General features: G+C 36.7%; 1 protein-coding gene across 1 annotated transcript; it reads left to right on the top strand.

Moving 5' to 3' along the window:
• Positions 1–6,880: 6,880 nt before the first annotated feature.
• LOC120481024 (sterile alpha motif domain-containing protein 3) lies at positions 6,881–12,433 on the top strand. The gene is made up of 4 exons (XM_039674444.2): positions 6,881–7,894; positions 9,803–9,961; positions 10,091–10,183; positions 11,816–12,433. Exons 1-4 carry the CDS (start codon positions 6,953–6,955, stop codon positions 12,146–12,148), a joined length of 1,527 nt encoding a protein of 508 aa, XP_039530378.2. The 5' UTR covers positions 6,881–6,952; the 3' UTR covers positions 12,149–12,433.
• The last annotated feature ends 5,474 nt before the right edge of the window (positions 12,434–17,907 follow it).

Below are 17,907 nucleotides of genomic sequence, written 5' to 3'. Positions count from 1 at the left end.
ATCAAAATATTAGAATGTTCAAAGTTTGGGTTCGGCAAGATATGTGGCCCTATTTTAACGTTATAAGCGATTAGAAAGCCCTTTTGCTAGTTTAAAGACGGGAAAATGGTTGGTGCGCCCAGTGCATGGTCTACTAGGGTTGTCCCTATTCTCTCTCTGACAATGAACATGCCAGAATGAGAACAGGAAAACATGGATGAAATCAACTACCCACCTACCAATGCATCCATTGGGACTTTTTGGGATAGAAAAATATCACCTTTGACAAAGCAAACCAGTTACAATGTTACAGAGTTACAATGTGAAAAACTAAAACCAAACACGATTTATCCTACAAGCATTTCACAAGCTTACAATACGATTTGTTTTACACCGACACAGGACCTTGAGGAACTGCAAGTCTCAGACGTCAACATGCTCCTACCTTAGCAGCAGTACACTAGAATAAAAGAGCCATATCCTACTGCACAGCTCATGTGGGATCAGGTGTTAACCCCCAGACAGTCTTCTCCACATTGTGCTAGCTCAACAGCAGAGTAGAGCAAATAACCATTAACAGACCAGAGACCAGAAAGCTTGTTGAGTACAAAGCATCACTGCAGACAAGAACAGCTCAGGTTCTTGTCGACACAGGGGTACCATGGCAGAACAAACCTAAAGTCAAGCATTGGTGTCTGGCTATCCAAGAGATGGTAAAATTATCCATGAAGGGCTTTATGTTTAGGTTTCTCCCTCACATAAAGGTAACACACTGTAAAAAGTAATTGCTGATTCTACTAAAGGAAAACTAGTGAATATAACTTACTTTGGAAACTTAGTTGATTTAACTTGATTAGACTGTGTACTGTGAACTTTTAGGTGGATGCAATAGTTAAACTAAACAAATCTAGTGTATTGTACTTAAGATTGGTAAGTGTACTGTACTAAAGGCCTGTTCACACTGTTGCAAATGTTTGGAGCACAACTTTTCCAACGTGATATTAATAATAATAATGAAATTAATAACATTTTGAGTAAATACACTACAAATAAGTTTGATAATAGCTATATACCACACACACACACACACACACACACACACACACACACACACACACACACACACACACACACACACACACACACACGTGCGTGTATATTTATTTATTAATAGGTTCTTAATCTTTTTCTTTTTTTTCCTCCATGCTATAAAATAACTGGGAAGATTAAAGCAAATTAATAAAGCAAAAAAAGCCCATGGGCTACTGCTGCTTCACAGTCCTCTTTATATTTTTATTAACAGAGCTTGATATAGTTATTGATCGTTGGTTACCAAGTTTCAGCATAAGACGAAACAACTATATTTTTCTTAAAAGCATTTTCGACTCGCGCATGCGCAGTTGCGCAAATGGACGGTTGAAGAAGACGACGACATCGACGAAGAACTTCATCTAGCTGCTAGTCGTTCGGGATCCGGCAGCAAAACTAGGTATGCTAGCCTCTTGAACTACTATTGATCAACTTTAATGTCATTGGATTGCCTATAAAACAGATTTAATTTTGCTCATTGTGTAGTTAGAGGAAAAGGCACACTGAAGTAGTTTTATGTCGTCGAATGAGACTGGTTGAGACAAGTGGCTTTAACGTTAACGTTAACTTGGACCGATTTTTACTGAACACTGTTTTATGTTCATTTTGTAAGCTGTGTTAATCGGTTCTAAGTTCGGGGTTAATCATTAATAATATTTTAAAAAATTGTGCGGCCTATAACGTTAAGTTACTTTAATTCTTTCCAGAAAGTTCGACGCTCACGTGTCGTTCACATGGCAATGAACAGCACTATTTATCAACTTTAATGTCATTGCATTGCCTATAAAACAGATTTAATTTTGCTCATTGTGTAGTTAGAGGAAAAGGCACACTGAAGTAGTTTTATGTCGTCGAATGAGACTGGTTGAGACAAGTGGCTTTAACTCTTTCCCCGCCAGCGTTTTAAAAAAAAGTTGCCAGCCACCGCCAGGGTTTTTGACGATTTTCGCTAAATTTGAATGCCCCCGCTGAATATTTTCTTCCATGAATATATGAAGATGATATATATAAAAATAAAGATCTGAGCCTCTGCTTTTAGGCAAAAAAAACGTTTTTATTTTATCTTCATCTGTTCTTTTTTTATTGCCTCTTGAACAGAGGTAGGTTTTGTCAAAAACACACCATTTTGGACAAAAAACTGAGAAAAAGGTATTTTTATCAAACAAGTGCATTTAAAAGCAGAATACATTCAGATGTTGTTTCCTTCATATATAAAACTTTCCAAAATAAATTAAAAACATAAAATAAATGTAAAATATATCAAATTTCCCAGGATGTAAGGGAAATGTAACTTTTGCAATAAAACTTCTGCCTCTCTGTGTTCTACCTGTGAATAATGAATAATTGGAATTACAATAAACAGGCCTAGACACACACACACACACACACACACACACACACACACACACAAATACATATTACAATGTGGTAAATGTGCACAAAGAGAGAAATAATTTGACAATTACACCTTCATATTTAGACAGCCACACATAAATGCCTGCACACACACATACATATTATAGTGTCATAATATTATACGAGCTATCTGCGTCACGTCCATGGCTAGCATGAACATGTGCATCTCTCTCACTGACTACTTCGTCCCGATCAGATTCAGAATTATCAAATAAAGAGTGATCGGACTCCGAGTCCATTAACCTCCAGTACTTCAGCCATATACCTCTGCATTGTCTGTCTGATACATTCTCACTACTCCACTGTTTGAGACGATTGCGATCTGTTTCTCTGATCAAAGAGTTGCGCAATCATTCAGGACATGCGCGCGGGTCTTCCTTACCGTATACCACCTAAAACACGGATACCCGGAAAATTCCGTGTTTGGCGCAGATGCGTTTTTTCATTAAACACGGAAAATTCCGTGTTTGGCGGGGAAAGAGTTAACGTTAACGTTAACTTGGACCGATTTTTACTGAACACTGTTTTATGTTCATTTTGTAAGCTGTGTTAATCGGTTCTAAGTTCGGGGTTAATCATTAATAATATTTTAAAAAATTGTGCGGCCTATAACGTTAAGTTACTTTAATTCTTTCCAGAAAGTTCGACGCTCACGTGTCGTTCACATGGCAATGAACAGCACTATTTATCAACTTTAATGTCATTGCATTGCCTATAAAACAGATTTAATTTAGCTCATTGTGTAGTTAGAGGAAAAGGCACACTGAAGTAGTTTTATGTCGTCGAATGAGACTGGTTGAGACAAGTGGCTTTAACGTTAACGTTAACTTGGACCGATTTTTACTGAACACTGTTTTATGTTCATTTTGTAAGCTGTGTTAATCGGTTCTAAGTTCGGGGTTAATCATTAATAATATTTAAAAAAATTGTGCGGCCTATAACGTTAAGTTACTTTAATTATTTCCAGAAAGTTCGACGCTCACGTGTCGTTCACATGGCAATGAACAGCACTTATCAAGATAGTGTAACTATCTAACAAGCAGTTATTACCTTAGTTTGTCTTTTTATTTTGTGTATGCTTATTTTGGGGACTTAAATTCATGCAGTGGACGTGCAAATTCTGCTTGTTTTCGTGTGAAAAGAGGGCTCAGCTGTTGAAACACTACAGATTAAAACATGGAAGCTACTCTAGAAGTACTCCGATTCCATGTCTCTACACAGATTGTCTGTGTTCATTCAAATCATTTAATGCACTAAGGGTGCACTTAACAAAAAACCATTCACATCAGACACATGGTAGTCAATCCAGTCCATGTGATCACATCCCTTTGATATTTCATTGCCCACTGTGCAGTTTTGAGGAGCCCTGCACAAAGTCAATATTTTTTTCTCATTTACGGCAGCATCTAAAAAATCATGAAACTGTGCAGTGTCCATACAACAATTGCAATTTTGAGAGCAATGTCTACTCTACATTTAATTCCCATATATGTAGAGAACATGGTGCACTTGATCAAAGGCAATTGAAATCTGAGATTCTCTTACACGTTGCTACTCACAATGTAGATAATGTGCAACACGAAGAACCTTTGAACCCTGATCCAGTAGATGAGCAATTGGAGGAAAATGATACAGAGAATGAAAACCTAGATTTATTGCATCATCAATTGGAGCACAATTTAGCTGCACTATTTCTCAAAATGCAGGCAATTTTGCATGTTTCTGATTCGGCTGCGCAGGAAATAATTCAAGAAATAAATCAAATTGTACTTTTTTCAGAGCCGCTTGTCTATCGTGCAATTCAGCAAATTCTCCTTCAACATGGACTGAGTGACTGTGATTCATTAGTGAGAAAAATAGTGAATGCAGTTAAAGACAGTAACCCAATCTTGACAATGACCAAAGATGGTGAGCCTCTTTCCACAATAAGCAGAAGAGCATCATATTTTCAAAGGGAATTTCCAATTGTCATGCCGATTGAATACAAGCTTGATTCACAGTCAGTGTCTTATGTGCCTATTCTGCAAATGTTGCAGAAAATTCTAAACAGGGCTGACATTCTAAATAGGGTCCTTTGCAATGATCAATCAGTGAATGAATTAAAGACTTACAGAGATGGCACCAACTATCAAGAAAATGACTTTTTCAACACCGAGACCTTCAGGATTGTCCTGGGTCTTTATGTTGATGAATTTGAGCTGGCCAATCCCCTTGGTACTTCGAGAAAAAAACACAAAATGTTCGCTCTCTATTGGGTTCTAGCCAACCTTCCCTCAAAAGATCGTTCATTACTTCAGTCAATTCAGCTAGGAATTTTATGCAGAGCTACTGCAGTAAAACAACATGGTTATGCAGACATCTTGCGCCCACTTGTTCAGGACCTTGAAACTCTTGAAAAGCATGGTGTATACATTGAACAGTTAGGAGACTGTGTGAAAGGAAGTGTGCTTTTTGTGTCATCTGATAATCTAGGTGCTCATTCTTTTGCAGGACTAACTGAGAGTTTCACTGTTGAGCACCCATGTCGGTTCTGCTTGGCAAAGAAGAGTGAAATCCAGGAGAAGGAAGTCCGGTCGGGAGCATTTGAACTGAGAACCAAGCAGGAGCATGACAGGCATGTAGCTGAAGTGTTACACGATGCGAGTTTGGTAAAGCAATATGGTGTAAAAGGTAGCTGTGTTTTAAGTGAAAGGTTGGAACATTTTCACACAGTTGGTGGTTTTCCACCTGACCTAATGCACGACCTTATGGAGGGTGTCATCCCTATTGAAATGTCCTTGTGCATTAATGATTTGGTCTCAAGGAAATTAATCTCTCTGGAATCCCTGAATCAAACTATCAAGCAGTTTCCTTACAAATTCTCAGACAAAGTTGATCAGCCTCAGATCATCCCAGGCACATTTGCATCAAAAGGTACCATTGGGGGTAATGCCCATGAGAATTGGTCACTTATTAGACTTCTGCCCCTCATGGTTGGCTTTGATATCCCTGAAAATGATAAAACATGGGAAATTGTGTTGCTTCTGAAAGATATGCTAGAAATGACATTGGCATTCAAGTTCACTGAGGATTCTCTTGATTTCCTTGACGCAAAGATCTCAGAACACAGACATTTACTTTTAACAGTCTTTCCTCATTTCAAATTGCGACCCAAACACCACTACATTGAGCACTATCCGCAGCTCATAAGAATGCATGGACCACTTAGAGATATGTGGACGATGCGATTTGAGGGAAAACATAAAGTCTTCAAGCAGGTAATCCGTGACACCAAGAACTTTAAAAATGTTACACAAACTTTGGCTGTTCGCCATCAAAGACTGGTGGCTTACCACATTGACTCCCCCTCCTTTCTCAAGCCACCAATTGAGACAAATAAGGTGATGGGTACTTTGATGTCAACTTTCCCTCAGAACATTCAGGAATTCCTGAGACACAAATATGCAGTTCAGAACACTGTCCTCGCAGCATCATCTGTGAGCATTGATGGAATCAAGTACAATCCAGATATGGTTGTATCTGTTGGTACTTGTTCAGGTCTACCTGATTTCAAACAGATTTTCAAAATTCTTGTCATCAAAAGTGATGTTCTGTTTGTGTGTAAAGATCTGACATGTTGGTACATTGAGCACCTACGTTCTTTTGAACTGTGCAGTCATGTGCTATCACTGTCAATTACCAAACCCTCAGATCTAAATGACCCATTTCCTTTGCCAGCCTATACAATTCGGGGCAGGACCTACGTTACGCTCAAACATTATATCACATGCTGAATGAATGACAATTCATGTTTTAAAGGGACTTCAAAATCATTATTTACTCTCATTCTTATTCTGTAGACAAAAAATATTATTTTTGAAAAGATTTCTGACTGCTTTTGTCAGTACTGTGTCAGAAAATAGTGGGCAAAGTTTCTCAAGCTTTAGGAGGACACAGAAGCATATGTAATTTCATTATACTATTGGTTCAAATAGTAGATCAATAGGTTTGGTGAGAAACAAACTGAAATGTTATTTATTTTCTTAAAATTGTAACATCCTGTATGCACTCGTGAGAGAGCCGCAATTTAATGCTATACTGTGTGAACGGGTGCTCCTTTGCACAGTATAGTTTGTTCAAGTTTTATAAATAGTTTTTTTTTAAAAAGTATATCAATCTTGAACAAATTCTCCTGTGCAAAGCAGCAAACCAGCAAACCTTCACACAGGATATACAGTTAAATTGATTATATTGAAGTTAATTTCTCAACAATCCCATGTATGCCCTTAATGCTTGAACTGTATTGCACAAGTCACATGAAATTATTAATGCCTCTGTGTACTTCTTAAAATATAAAAAGGGATGAGTGGAACTTTTTCAAATTATATTTTTCCCAAAGGATGGGTTTAGAATGATGAAATTGGGGTAAGCAGTCTCTTTATTTTAAGAAAACTAACTAATTTCTTTACCTTTTGTAGAAAGAACAAGAATGGAGACAACAACCGTACTCAGAGTTATAGTTTGTGACAACGACATCAGAAAAATTGTACTTCCTATGAAACCACAGACCGTTGACTCACTGTTGGAACAACTTGAAGAAAAGCTGGGACTTCAGTACAAGTTCGCACTTCAGTTTGAGGATCCAGACTTCAACAATTCCCTCGTGAATCTTACCGACATTACTGACTTGCCAGATAAGCCCACACTGAAGATTGTCTCCCTTGTGACGACACCAACCCCTAGCACAGCTGACACTGAAGTCCTGTCTGTGGCTTCTGATCCTCCACTTCATTGTCTACGTACTGCATGGCCAGAAACTTTCGAGATCCCTACTTTTCCTGTTGACGTTGAATACAGATTACGTCAGGGAAATCTACAGTACATGCGAGATCAAACATATCTACAATTGTCAGGAGAGCTTAAGCATGAGATTCTCGAAAAACTCTCGGAGACAATATACAGTTACAAAGCTTACCCAGATAAGGAAGATTTCGAGGCTGTTGCTACTGCTTTGATACAAAAACATCCCTGTCTTACCCAGCCTGGCTCATCCAAGGGGTGGAATGGGTGGTATGATAGCCTTAGATGGAAAATGGGTAATTACCGCTCAAAACTGCGTCGAGCTGGATGTTTGGAGGTATCCATAAATGGTGGGAAAAGAAGAGGACTGCAGCCTCAGAAAAACATCAAAAGACCTAAGAGGTTTGAAATCAATTTTCTACCGAATTTCCCTGATGGTGAAGATGAAGCCAGCATGGAGTCCAAAAGAAAAGAGATGGTGGAAGACATGAAGAAACGTCGTCTTAATGCCGCACTGATATCCCGGAACATGAATTCAACATTTGCCCTGCGTAGGAAGGAATTGGTAGAGAAGGAGCCTGCTGTGAAGATTACAGTTGAAAGGTGGCCAGCCCTCTTCACACAGAGTCAGGTGAGTCTTTATTGCTTTCCTATATAATTTAGAGGGATAGTTCACTTTAAAATTAATTTTTGATATGTTTTATCTTACCTCAAGGGCATCCAAGATGCACGTGTCTTTGTTTCCACAGTATTTTCAATTTTGATATTTTTCGGTCAAACCGTTGTTGTCTGTCAGTCATATAATGGAGTTTTATGGTGTCCTCCCTCGGTTCACGTCAAAGAGCATGCACAGAGAAGTCCAAATTAAACATGATTTAATGACTCGTAAATGTAAGTACGCATAAGAAACTAAACGAGTGGTTTGTGTGAGAAAACGAACAGTATTTATATCATTTTTACCTCGTGTAACCACAGCCATGTCCAACTGATCTGACAGCACGGGCGCTTCGGTCTGCACAAGCGCCAGAAGTGATCTCTCGTGCGTGTACGTCACTCATTGTTTACACAGAGATTTCGGAAGTTTTACCTTTCACTAAACATATTTAGATATACAGGAAATCGCAATGGAAGACGATTTCGATATATCTAAATATTTTTAGATCTTCACACTGAAAGGTAAAACTTCCGAATTCTCTGTCTAAACAATGAGTATTGTACACACACGAGAGATCACTTCCGGAAGCGCCCGTGCCGTCAGATCAGTTGGACATGGCTGTGGTTACACGAGGTATAAACGATATAAATACTGTTCGTTATTTTCACACAAACCGCTCGTTTAGTGTCTTAGGCCTTCAATGTGTACTTACATTTATCAGTCATTAAATCATGTTTAATCTGGACTTCTCTGTGCATGCTCTTTGAGGTGGTGACCATAGACCTCCATTATATGACTGACAGACAAGAACGGTTTGACCTAAAATATCAAAACTGAAAATACTGTGGAAACAAAGACGCCTACATCTTGGATGCCCTTGAGATAAGATAAAACATATCAAAAATTAATTTCAAAGTGAACTATCCCTTTTATCTTGAACATTTACAAAGCAAATTGATCATCAAAGGAGTAATTCACTTTTAAAAAAAACTTTTGCTGATAATTTACTCACCCCCATGCCATCCAAGGTATCCATGTCTTTCTTTCTTCAGTCGAAAAGAAATTAAGGTTTTTGATAAAAACATTCCAGCATTTTTCTCCATTTAATGGACTTCAATGGGAACCAAACGGTTAAAGGTCCAAAAGACAGTTTCAGTGCAAACTGTTAAAAGGTCTTTAAACAATTCCAGACGATGAATAAAGGTCTTATCAAGTGAAACGAAAGCTTATTTAAAAAAAACAAGTTTAAGATTTATAAGCTCAAATGGTCGCCTTGCTCTGTTCTGTGATGCGCGTTCGTGACTCTCCTGTTCAAACTCGTTCATCAAAATGAACGAATCTTTTCCCTAGTCAACTTGTTCATTTCGTACGTTGAATCAACCAAATGACACGAAAAAAGATTTGCTCATTTTGATAAATGAGTTCAAACAGGAGAGTCACGAACATGCATCACAGAACAGAGCAAGGAGACCATTTGAACTTAAAACTTTTTTTAAATGGCCACTCGTTTCGCTTGATAAGACCCTTATTCATCGTCTGGAATCGTTTAAAGCCCTTTGAACAGTTTGCAGTTTGTACTGAAATTGTCTTTTGGACCTTAAACCGTTTGGTTCCCATTGAAGTCCATTATATGGAGAAAAATGCAGGAATGTTTTCATCAAAAACCTTAATTTCTTTTCGACTGAAGAAAGAAAGACATGGACATCTTGGATGACACGGGGGTGAGTAAATTATCAGCAAAAGTTTTTTTTAAAAGTGAACTACTCCTTTAACCACTTTTCGTGTTTAATTCATACTTAGACTTACTTTTACAGTAAAAAGTCCGTTTTTAATATCAGTTTGTCCTACTTTTTCTTTTCTTTTTTTTTCCTTCTTTTTTTTTAGATCCTTGCAGAGTTTAGTCGTATATCTGGCAAAAACCTGCAAACTGAATTCTTTCAAGAACTGGACAGATTCACTCAACGTTTCATCAATATCTTCAAGGCTAAAGGTGGAGAAATCGGCTCCAAACTTAATAAGATTCTTCAGCAGATTCAAAATGACGTAAGCTCCTCGACATATCACAAATGTTTTGATAGCAAATCAAATGTTGCTTTTGCCGTTGTTGTTTTTTGCTCTGTCTTGTGCTAGTGTCATGAGCGCTATTCAATATACATTTTTATAACTTTACAGAAATCCAACATCAACGCGGAACGAACAGCCGTTCTTCATGGCCTACCGCTCCTTCTCGGAGAGGACCCCACCGGTTTTTACAAGACATGTTTTGTAAGTATTTTCTCCTCTGATGTGATTCTTATTTTACTGGCAAACTGTTCTTCAAACAGTTTTGATCTCTGGCAAGAAGAGTTATGAAGGCAAGATAAACAGTCAGGAAACTGCAACAAAGTATGGGTTATAGAAAAGGTGAAAGATAAATTTAAAAATTTAGAGGAAAAAAAGACAGTAACAAGATACATTTTATATTACATAAAGAAATGAATAAAAAAAAAACATTTATAAGAAAGAATACATTTGATAATTTTAAAACATTTTTAATTTTTATAACTGGCCTTCAGTTTTATTTGTCTTTTCATGCAGTGGTTTGATATATGTATCCCCCCCTGCATCCACTGCTGTGTCCTGTTTGAAAAGGCCTTTACATTTAGACATAAAACAGTGTTTTTAATTTAGTTCCACATTTTAATGAGTATGTGCTCTTAAAAGGATAGTTCACCCAAAAAAAATGTAATCATGTAATCACCCTTATGTTGTTCAAAACCTGCATGAGTTTCTTTCTTCTGTTGAACACAAAAGAAGAAATTTCGAAGAATGTTGTTAAAGGAGTAGTTCACTTTTGAAAAACTTTTGCTGATAATTTACTCACCCGCATGTCATCCAAGATGTCCATGTCTTTCTTTCTTCAGTCGAAAAGAAATTAAGGTTTTTGATGAAAACATTCAAGCATTTTTCTCCATGTAATGCACTACAATGGGAACCAAACGGTTCAAGGTCCAAAAGACAATTTCAGTACAAACTGCAAACTGTTCAAAAGGCTTTAAATGATTCCAGACGATGAATAAGGGTCTTATCTAGCGAAACGAGCGCTCATTAAAAAAAATAAATAACAAAGTTTAAGTTTTATAAGCTCAAATGGTCGCCTTGCTCTGTTCTGTGATGCACGTTCGTGACTCTCCTGTTCGAACTCGTTCATCAAAATGAACAAATCTTTTTCCGAGTCATTTGGTTCTGACTCGGTAAAAGATTCATTCATTTGATGAACGACTTCGAACAGGAGAGTCACGAACGTGCATCGCAGTATGCAAGGCGAGCATTTGAGCTTATAAAACTTAAACTTTAAAAAAAAAAATTATGAGCTCTCATTTGGCTTGTTAAGACCCTTATTCATCGTCTGGAATCGTTTAAAGCCCTTTGAACAGTTTGCAGTTTGTACTGAAATTGTCTTTTGGACCTTGAACCGTTTGGTTCCCATTGAAGTCCATTACATGGAGAAAAATGCTTGAATGTTTTCATCAAAAACCTTAATTTCTTTTCGACTGAAGAAAGAATGACATGGACATCTTGGATGACATGGGGGTGAGTAAATTATCAGCAAAAGTTTTTTTTTTGAGAAGTGAACTACTCCTTTAATCAAACAGTTGAGAGTAGCCATTGACTTCCTTAGTATTTTTTTCCTACTATGGAAGTCAATGGCTACTCTCAACTGTCTGTTTACCAACATTCATCAAAATATCTAATTTCAGTTCAACAGGTGAAAAAAAAAATACTCGTGCAGGTTTAGAACAACTTGAGGGTGAGTAAATTATGACAAGATTTTCATATTGAGTGAAATATCCCTTTAAAATATGTTTTGTGGCTTTCTTTGAGCTCATTTTTGTTATATGCTATTCCCATTTTTAGGACTGTGATGATGACAAAGAAGATTTGTCCAACATTGAAATCGGTATTCTGACAGTGATTACCGAGGACTCTGCAACCGCTGCCGTACCCTACTCCCTGCATCTTGATGCCACAACAACGGCAATCGTTTTGGAAGGTACTGTGGTTGTGGATGATATTGAAAATCTTCCACAAGCAATGTGTTTGCTCTTTGGACTAATTTATGCTCTAAACTTAGAGTATCCTGCAGCACTGAAGAGCACATTCGACTTCATACAGAGAGTTATTTTGTCCCTTGGCCACAAGTCACTCAAACCTAAAATCCAATCACTGAAAAATCGCCTGATGCAGTAATAGATCATAGTCCTGTTGCTTTGAGTGAATAGAGCAGTCTGTTCGAGCAAATTGTTCAGTACTGTTTTACAGATACTTCAGTTTTTTCCAATTGTTGAAAATGAAAGAAGAAAAAAAATCCATATTTAAAGTAACACCTTTTTTTCATATTAAACTATGTTATTCCCTTAGCTAAGACGAGTTGAAACATACCTCTCTCGTCTCAGTGCTATCAAAGTGTCGCCATGCACCATGTGATTGAGTGCACACACTGAGACGAGAGGTATGTTTCAACTCGTCTTAGTTAAGGGAATAATATAGTTTAATTTGAAAAAAAGTGTTCCTTTAACAGGATGTTTTGAATTTCAAGTTTTCTTGTTTGGTTTTAGAATAGAGTTTTATTGGAAGAGAATTTTAAAGAGAACTGGAAAGACATTCTGTAACAAACTCAGTGACTTCGACCACTTTGTAAAGCTGTTAAAACAAAGAAACATTGTTTTTTCTTGAGTGCATTGTTTGCATTATTTCTAAAATGTTGCTGGCGAGCCATGTTTACGGGCATGCCTTAAGGAATGTTTTAAAATGTTGAACCAATAAACATTCTAGTGTTTTGCAAAAATCTGTTGTCTTTCTTTGTATTCTCAACTTAGAATTTTGAGTACAACTTGCTTGAGAAATTTAAGGCAATCAGTTTCCACACATTCCTCTAGTAAAAGGAACAAGCAGTTAAGTTAAAATAACTGTTTTGTTTAAGTTATGCTTACAAATCTCAACTTAAATCTGTAAGTTGCCTAAACTTTAGTTTATTATGTAACCAGTACTCAAGTTTTATGGTAACCTCTACAAATATCCAAGTTCACTCTACAAAGTAATAGAGAGTAGTATCAAGTCAAATATTATGACCTAATTTGCTTGAAAAATTTGAGGCAATCAGTTTCCACAGATTTTCCTAGTAAAGTCAACTTATTACTTTTTACAGTGCAGGAGCCTCAATATGACGGGGAATACACAACAATGCTCAAGATGTTGAATTGTCTTTACAGCACCATCTCAAGAATCCTGATGAAAAATGACATGTAGTACTCTTGTATTCTACAGATGACTCTTTTCTTTGAACTTTGCTCTTATGCATAGGAACAGCATTTATGTACAGGACTTCTAATTATTCCCTCTGAGGCCTATTAGTTCTTTGATGAACATATGTCATTGAATAATTCCATCCAAGTTGGTCCTACAATTTTATAGATTTCTATATTCCATGTATTACATAGAGTTTGACAGAGAAGTATGAGATTCAATGGTGAAATTAACGTTATATTATATAAGTCAGCTCTTTTATCACATTTAAACTATTATGAGCTATTTTAGTTAGTAGAGCCAACCATGCAGAGCAAAACACACCATAATAGTAAGCAGTATCCAGAAGGTTAACTGTTGTCGTTTGCTGATTACGCTAATTAAATACATTTTTATTCAATGCAAGTAGCCTATATTTAATCAAATTTTTGGGGACTACATACCAAATAGGCCTCCAGGTACAGACGGAATCAGCAGAACTTCTTTTTTCCCCTCTCTCAGCAATAATGTGGAAAATCTGCAGAATTTAAATACAGTAAATGTGTTAAACAGAGCTGCCAATATACACTTTTGGAGGCTGAAAGCGTTAGGAAAATGACCTAAATAAAAATGCAAGTACTAACCTGCATGGTCCTGTCTGTCAGCGAATTGTCCATGTCCTCTTCGTTCCTCGATGTTTTTTCAATGCAAGAGAATATGTTCGTGTGGGGCGAGCGCGAAACCCACTGTAAGCAACTTAACAGCTCTTTACATACATCACGTATTGTTTGATAGTGCAAGTCAATTACATATTCAAAAGACCGTAGAAATTTGATTTGCAGAACGTGTATTCATATTAGGAGTACTTTGGGTGTCTTGTTCATTGCATTTATTTTCATGTAAAAGCAACAAAACGTAAATTACATCCAGTTTATTAGCAACACCGTCCACGGCCGTGGATCCCGTGAATCTTTGTCATTCAATATAGATCAGTGGTTACATCTCTTCACTGCCAACAACATGACATCATGACGTTTGCGAACATACACGCCACTTTGGAGTCAAGTGGCGTGTTATCTCTACGTTACGCATTTTGAGCTATCCGCGACAAATCCCCTCCAGTGGCCTTATAGGACAGTGTCCATCATATGCACGCTTCAAAATCTCACCGGAATTAGTAAGTCATCGCAAGTGATCGGTTGATGTGCGTTTTAACATTGCTAAGAAAATTCCCGCTCCTCCGTGAGATATACGAGACCGGTAACGTTAACTTACGTCTCAAGTGCCGCTCATCGGTAATCACGGCACCGGACTCGCGTCGTTCTCCACACGGCCCTCACTCGTCCCGTTCGACACAGTAAACATGATGAATGACGACTGTAGAACGCAAAAGTCGAATCCCGGACATTTTGAGCGATCTCGAAACACATTTCCGGGCAGACTCATCAGCTCATCACGGAGAATCTTCTTCTTCTATAAGATTTTTTTGGCGGTTGGCACACACTTAAATGGTGCATTACTGCCACCAACTGGTATGGAGTGTGGAACTGAATACTAATACCAGAGCTCTATTACTTATATAGCTTATATACTATATATAAATCCTCTCAATTATATTAATCCTACTAAAATAATGCAAAACAATTCCATAACACTTTTCTTTAGAATTTTTCCCAAAAAAAATTTACTTAATCAAACCTTACTCTTTCCTTTTTCAAATTTTGGATCATTTCCCTCATTTTTTTTTACAGTGTATCATGACGTGTTCTATTGTCTCTTGTTCACAGTATTCACATCTGCCGGTGTTATGTTTACCTATTTTAAATAACGTAGACTGTTGTTTACACACTGCGCGGCGATCGACGGTAGGCGTCGCCTCCTAGGGCAGCGAAGCAAGTGCATTCTGGGAGTTGTTGTCTTTCATCCACATAAGCCAAACATACATTTTCTGTCTTTTCTCAGTCTAGAAAGCTCCAAATTTAAAAATAATTTCACATTTCTTCTACATAAATTACCCATTTTAAATACACATTCATCTTTCCAGAGGTGGAGTGACCCTTTTTGTTCTCTGGTAACACAAGCTACATACAGCCCTAGGCTAGCACATCTCTTGCATTTAAATTATGATATTTGTCTCCCTTTGGTCACTGATAAATGTGTTTGTGTACACATACAACACACTTGTTATAACAACTAGCCTACTTTGATATGTTGCCTCACCTTTCACTATACCTTTGAGCTTTTGTCTTTTCTCCTTTCCTTTTTATGCTTTGTTCTGTAATCCATTATGCAGGTCTCATTTTGTCTCTGTTTCTTCCTTTGCCAAGCACTCCTCTCGAGAGCTTGGATTTGCTGCTTGGTTTTTCCTTCCCACAAGCTTCTGCACATTGGTCCAACCAAATGGATTTGAAGAATTCCCACTTCTCAGTACCTGACCTTGAGTTTGTTGTTTACTGCCACTGTTTTTGGGAACTCCCTCTTCAAGAGGTTCTCCCTCTTAAAGATTTCTACAACCCTAGAAGAATGGAAAATGAACTAGTTCTTCAGATTTTCTATTAGTGCTTCTGTGCATGTCGCTGTGACTCCTCTATTACACCTTATAGTGGATGTGACTGACGCTGGAGCTGAGAATTCCTATTTTTTTGTCTATACTTCCAGCTCATTTCCAAAAGCTTCCTGCTAGCTTTATTTCACCGATGACTTAAAGAGATATATGTCATATATACAATTTTTTTCTGCTTTTCTGTCCTATATGTGTGGCTGGCTGGCTGCATCTCGTATTGATTGATGGAATAAATTCTTAATATAAACGATAAGCTTTTGTCAGATTTGTTCCTCTATGCCACAAGATATCAACAGAGACCTGTGTGAAGCTCATTTCTATTCTTCACACTTAGTCAGCTAGCTTTTTATTTATTTCTTTTTGAATGATTTCATTTAAAATTGCTATTATTTTTTGATTGCTATTGATTTTTTTTTATTTGTCCTACAAACCCTGGCCAGTGGGAGTTTTAAATGAATAAACTAAGTGAGTTGCAAATAAACAACCTGGATATTTTGTATAATGTCTCAATGTTTTCAAAACTCTCAACTCTTCATACATTTTCTGACTGAAAGAGTTAGTTACCTTTAAAATGAATGTTTAATATCACTGAACAGATACACAGAAGAAAATATTCTAACACAATCTTTCCATCATTGGATCATTTTATGGATTTAATTATAATTAATTAATCTTTTTTTATACAATTTTAAGAAATTTCTCTTTGAATGTAATATTTTTACCTTAAAAGGGTTCTAAATATTAGGGGTGGTCATGATAACATAAACATATCTTACAAAACCTTACAGTATTTTACTACAATAATTTACAAAATAGACACAATTTTCATAAATACATGTAAATAAAAACTAGTAGATTCATTTAAATTATTACTGGTTATTGTACCAAATGAAGTTAGTGTAAACAGAAACGGCATAAATAATGTTTAAATTTAGAAATATGAAATGTTGAAATGAAAAAAAAAAGAAAAAAAAAAAAAAAACGAAATAAGAGGCCCGTTTTTAAATGTGAAATTAAAACCGCCAGTAGGTGGCGACGAGTCTTAATGATTGAGTCACGGAATCATTCGTTCAAAAGATTCGTTCAAAGCGTCTAGTTCTTTCAGAAATGATGCAAGTGAGTGTTTTTATGAATGGCTCATTTAATCGCTGGAATCGTTAAAAAAAAAAAAATAGTCATACTAGCCTATAACCCCGTTGAACCTTTTTCCCATGATAGATCACAGGTTACAATGTTACTAATTAGAACCATTAACTAATTGCGTAGCACATAAAACTATTTTTTCTTAAAAGATCAAGGAAAATGCATTTTACATGATATGACCTCAACTATGTGACTGAGAGATAAATAGAGGACCTTAACTTTTATAAAACCTCCAACTCAGGGCATTTTCTGCCAAAAACTTTTGTTTTCAGGGACTTAAACTCCATTGTCTTCTATTTGATACCAAGATTAAACCTGCATGCTACAAAAAGAACATCTTTGAATTAATGCACTTGTGGAAACAGAGTACTTTGTCTCCCTGATTCCTCATGAGCTCTCCGATTTGATTTCTCGGGATGCTTTTGTTGCTGACATTCTCTAGAAATAAAGTGGCAGCTCAGGCGCTTTGTTGGAGAAACACCTGGCACTGAGAGAAACAGACAGACAAAATAAAAACAGAAATGTTCAAATCAGACAGCTAAAAAGACAAACACTATGATTTGCTTTCACCTGCTCTTTTTCCCCATATCCTCAAAATAATCGTGATTTTAACGGTAAAAGACTGTAAAAATGCTACAGTGCAAAACTGTTAACTGGTTAACAAAGTTTCCGTACTATATACGGTAAATAACTGTGATAGATCTCATGGTACATTTAATGTAATTCTACTGTAAAATACCTTTACAGTTTTTGAAATTGAAAAAGAACAACTCATTATGTAATTTACAGTGAAAAACTGTAAATTGACATTCCCATAATTCCCTGTGACACTTCACATTTTATGTTTTTTTTTGTTGAAATAACTATGCTTCCTCATAGTTTTCTTGTTTTTCTTTCTAATCAGTTATGTACATTAGGGTTTTATGTTAAATTTGGTAAATGGACTGCATTTATTTAGCGCTTTCACAGACCCAATGGCCACTAAATCGCTTTACGTTTTGTACATTTTGTGTGAAGT

The sequence above is a fragment of the Pimephales promelas genome, chromosome 4, assembly GCF_988280905.1.
Source record: "Pimephales promelas chromosome 4, fPimPro1.hap1.1, whole genome shotgun sequence".
NCBI lineage: Eukaryota > Metazoa > Chordata > Actinopteri > Cypriniformes > Leuciscidae > Pimephales > Pimephales promelas.
The sequence above is the reverse complement of the archived record's forward strand: the minus strand, read 5'-3'. Positions and strand labels throughout refer to the sequence as shown.